The following is a 4,612-nucleotide window of genomic DNA, read 5'->3' as shown; positions in this document are numbered from 1 at the left end:
CATAAAAGCAAAAAAGAGGAAGAAACTTAGGAGTACAAATTTGGAGATTCACCTTTCACAAAGTAGTTTTCTAAGTTATTTTTCCCTTCTTTTAGTTTCTATAAAGATTTAAAAGCTCTAATAATCTTGAATAAATCCAGCATATATAGACAAATCATATCACTCCAGTTCTATTTTTTTTAACATAAAAGGAATATACCAGTAGTATGGCACAAAGGATATACAAATAAATTTCTTTGGCTCTGGAAAATCTGCTAGGATGCAACAGTTTCACTTAATTAAAGCAACTTATTCTACATTATCTTCATGCACCTTGAATCAGTAGCTAAATTTTATCCTAATTTTACAGATCACTAAAAGAAATATATGACAAAATATGAGAGCACACCAAAATGGCAGCATCTCCACTGAAATTTCAGACTTCCTCCTGAACTGTTTTGTCAGGTCCCCCAGCTGGCAGCATTGGCTGTCCCTGCCCCTCAGTCTTCTCTTCCTCCTGGCCATGGGGGCCAACGCCACCCTCCTCATCACCATCCGGCTGGAGGCCTCTCTGCACGAGCCCATGTACTACCTGCTCAGCCTCCTCTCCCTGTTGGACATGGCACTCTGCCTCACTGTCATCCCCAAGGTCCTGGCCATCTTTTGGTTTGATCTCAGATCAATCAGCTTCTTTAACTGTTTCCTTCAGATGTACATCATGAATTGCTTCCTTGCCATGGAGTCCTGCACATTCATGGTCATGGCCTATGACCGCTATGTGGCCATCTGCCAACCATTGAGGTACCCATCCATCATCACGGACCAATTTGTTGCAAAGGCAACCATCTTTATTTTAGCCAGAAATGTCCTTTTCACAGTGCCCATCCCCATCCTCTCTGTACGACTCCATTATTGTGGGAGAAATGTCATTGAGAACTGCATCTGTGCCAATATGTCTGTGTCCAGGCTCTCCTGTGATGATGTCACCATCAATAGTGTCTACCAGTTTGCTGGAGGCTGGACTCTGCTGGGATCTGACCTCATCCTCATCTTCCTCTCCTACACCCTCATACTGCGGGCTGTTCTGAGACTCAAGGCAGAAGGATCTGTGGCTAAGGCCCTAAGCACATGTGGCTCCCACTTCATCCTGATCCTCTTCTTCAGCACCATCCTCCTGGTCTTTGTCCTCACTCATGTGGCGAAGAAGAAGGTGTCCCCTGATGTGCCAGTCTTGCTCAATGTCCTCCACCATGTCATTCCTGCGGCCCTCAACCCCATTGTCTATGGGGTGCGAACCCGGGAAATCAAGCAAGGAATCCAGAGGTTACTGAAAAAAGGTTGGTAATTAAGACAACTTGGATCTCTGCATCCTAAAATAGGATGATTTTTGAATCAATAATGGATGAGTGGACTGAAGTTCACAAGTTTTACTCTCAAACTGGATGAACTGTCTATGTGTCTCCCTTTAATAATGCTGAAGTTTCATTTAGAGTTTCTCTTTCTCTCACTCCTCAATCAGGAATTTTCTTGGCCCTTTCTCCTTTTTCCCCGCACCTATTATCCTATTTTGTATAAAATACTATGCTTCCTTAGGGAAGGCTCTAAGAGATTTACTTTCCTGAATAGCCAACTGTTAATATGACATAAAATTTATAATGTGAAGTATACAACTGTGGATATTTGGTGGATTGTGTTGTATAATGTGTAATGTCTTTTTATTTCCACGGTAAGGAATATACTGGAGAATAAAAATAGGAGTTGACATTTCAGTCCTGAATGGTGGAGAATTGCTACCAGTCTTTAACTGGGTCTTTTTCTCTCATCCTTGAACCACGTGATTGTCTTTCTTTGCCAGTGATTCTGTTTCTGGTCCCTGCTCTGTTCTTGTCTGGGCCTTTATCTCTATCTTCTCTTCTAGAAAGCAAGGTGATTTCTGGCAATGTACATTCCAAAAACAAGGTGTTCTTCTTAATTGCTCATGAGTTATCAATGAGTTTTATTAGATTTAAGAGAATTCTAAATTCTCATTACCACCTGTCATTGGAATCCAGAGTGTCACCGTATCTGGTATGCAAATAGAGCTCTGCTAATGAGTTAAAGAACTGCAAGCATTATGAATATGATCTAGTAATAATTCTGAAATATAAAACAGACTAGATGGACAATGTTTTCTTTTCTTTGGACAGTTTCATTCCCAAAGTTGCTTGTATCTCTGGGAATTCTGTTAGCTATTAAAGTACAAAGATATTAAAACATTATTGCTGTTTTCAGTGGCTCAAAGTTTCGTTTGGAGGAATACAAACATTAATTCCAGGAATAACAATTCTCAAATGAAAGATCTCCCCAAAATTTCATTTTCCCAAAGATTTTAGCATAACAAAAAACTTATCTAGTCTAAAATGTGCATAACTGGATGCCAATGGGAAGGTCTTACGAATACAGATATAATATTCCTCTAAATTAAATTTAAGCCACTCTTAGAAAATATTGAAGTCTTCAAGTTTTAACAATATTACATTAATATACTAACTTAAAACTTTATGGACAGATCTGTATTAGTGTAACAGTGTTTGTATATCAAGCTCAGATCTCTCCAGTAGAAAAAACTTGAATGTAAAAAAATTTTTTCAGTGAGCTACATTGTGAGATTTAGAGCACATACTTTCCCAAGACTAAGGAAATTTTACACAACTTTGTCTCCCAAAATAGACCAGTACAAGGTTCACATTTTTAAAATATATGCCTGAAAGCTTTACATTGTTTTGTTTATATACATTTATACATTTGTGGCCCATATCAAAGCAGTATTGACAGACTTATTTAATAAACAAGGTAAACAGAGTTAGCAATGGCTTTATTTCTCTAAAATGGATGATACAAAGGAAGATGTCTTCTAGAATATTTCTCTCCATTTGAACCACATATTTAATTTGGGGGTTTTGGTAGCCAAATCAAAAATTAAAATGTTAATTATAATAGTGTATTTTATTTACTCCAATATAATCTAAACATTATCATTACAGTACATAATGAATATAAAACAATTTAATAGTGAAATGGTATACATTCTTCTTATGTGCTACGTCTTTGAAATCCGTGGTGGCTCAACAGTAAAGAATCTGCCTGCAATGCAAGAGACACAGGAAACCCAAGTTCAATCTCTGGGTCAGAAAGATCCCCTGGAGGAGGAAATGGCAACCTGCTCCAATATTCGATCACCTGCACAGAGTCTAGCCGGCTACAGTCCACAGGGTCACAAAAAAGTTGAATACAACTGAGTGACTAAGCAACAACAACAACTTGGAAACCCAGTGTGTATTTTATATTTAAAGCATTTTTCAGTTGGAACTATTTACATTTCAAGTGCTCAATAGACACATGTGATTTGTGGCTACTGTATTAATTAATGCAGCTCTAGACTCCAAATGGGGAGGAGACCAAATGAATTGGGGATAAATGAATCTTTTTTGGAAAAAAGGTGCAGCTATCTTCTTTCTTCTTTGTTGTAATTTTTCTTTTTCTTTGCTTTGCCACATGGAGAAAAGGAAGCCAGGATTTTAGACGTTAAATGATGATTTCTTGTATTAAAAGGTGCATATTAAGAATGCTAATTCCTAGGAACAAATATGTAACGAGGGCTTCCCTGGTGGCTCAGATGGTAAAGCATCTGCCCCCAATGTGGGAGACCCAGGTTCGATTCCTGGGTCAGGAAGATCCCTTGGAAAAGGAAATGGCAACCCACTCCAGTATTCTTGCTTGGAAAATTCCATAGACTGAGGAGACTGGTAGGCTACAGTCCATGGGGTCGCAAAGAGTCGAACAGGATTGAGCGATTTCTCTTTCAATATGTAAAGATTAAAATAAAAGATGGCTTATATACTAGCTTTTTACAACATATAGTCTCCAAATCTTGCAATGACAAAGTTGAAAATGAGCCCTGTATAAATCTTCAAAGTTATAGAGCCTAAGGAAAAATGTAATAAAAGTTTTACTCATCTTAAGTAGGGAATATTAGTGCTTAGTGCTAGAGTAAATAAGTGTTATTATCAAAGGTTGACCATAAGGTAGATGATAATAATCATAATTTATAATTCTTTAAGTTTCTTTTTACACTATTTACACATAAGTGTATGTATTTTAAATTAACTGAATTATTTTAATAGAATATATTTTCTATGAAACATTTAATAGTGAGATTATTAAAATTTACTACCATATGAGCAGGAAACCTGTCTCTTCAAACCTGATAGCCATTATTATTAAAATGTTAAAGCTCAGATTTTGTTGGTGAGACCTTGCAGTTTGGTCACACATTACCCATAGTTACATCCTTCCTCCTCCATCCAAAAAGAATGAGACATATTTGAGAGCAGACCCAGCAGACATAGGATATTGAGCTGGGAGAACAATGTAGAACACATTCAGGGCCAACATTTAACAACAATCATCTATCAAATATGCATTATCCTTAACGTAAACAAACCCTTGATATGGTGCTAAGGTTGCAAAAATGAGTAAATAGGCAAGGTCCATGTGTGTAGGTGAAAAGTCTCTGAACCTGGAAGAAGCAGTAGTTCAAGAAGCAGTGGGAAAAAATTTAAAAAAAAAAAAAAGAAGAAGAAGAAGCAGTGGG

The 4,612-nt window shown here is 37.3% G+C and overlaps 1 protein-coding gene across 1 annotated transcript; it reads left to right on the top strand.

Moving 5' to 3' along the window:
• The first annotated feature begins 376 nt into the window (after nucleotides 1–376).
• LOC138420521 (olfactory receptor 56A3) lies at nucleotides 377–1,324 on the top strand. Its single transcript, XM_069553756.1, has one exon. The coding sequence runs from the start codon at nucleotides 377–379 to the stop codon at nucleotides 1,322–1,324; it is 948 nt and encodes a 315-aa protein (XP_069409857.1).
• Nucleotides 1,325–4,612: the final 3,288 nt, after the last annotated feature.

The sequence above is a fragment of the Ovis canadensis genome, chromosome 15, assembly GCF_042477335.2.
Source record: "Ovis canadensis isolate MfBH-ARS-UI-01 breed Bighorn chromosome 15, ARS-UI_OviCan_v2, whole genome shotgun sequence".
Classification (NCBI taxonomy): Eukaryota; Metazoa; Chordata; class Mammalia; order Artiodactyla; family Bovidae; genus Ovis; species Ovis canadensis.
Note: the sequence above shows the minus strand (reverse complement) of the source record. Positions and strands in the feature narration are given on the sequence as shown.

Coding starts and splice junctions, on each gene's coding strand:
- LOC138420521 (XM_069553756.1), top strand. CDS start 377: ATGAGAGCACACCAAAATGGCAGCATCTCCACTGAAATTTCAGACTTC.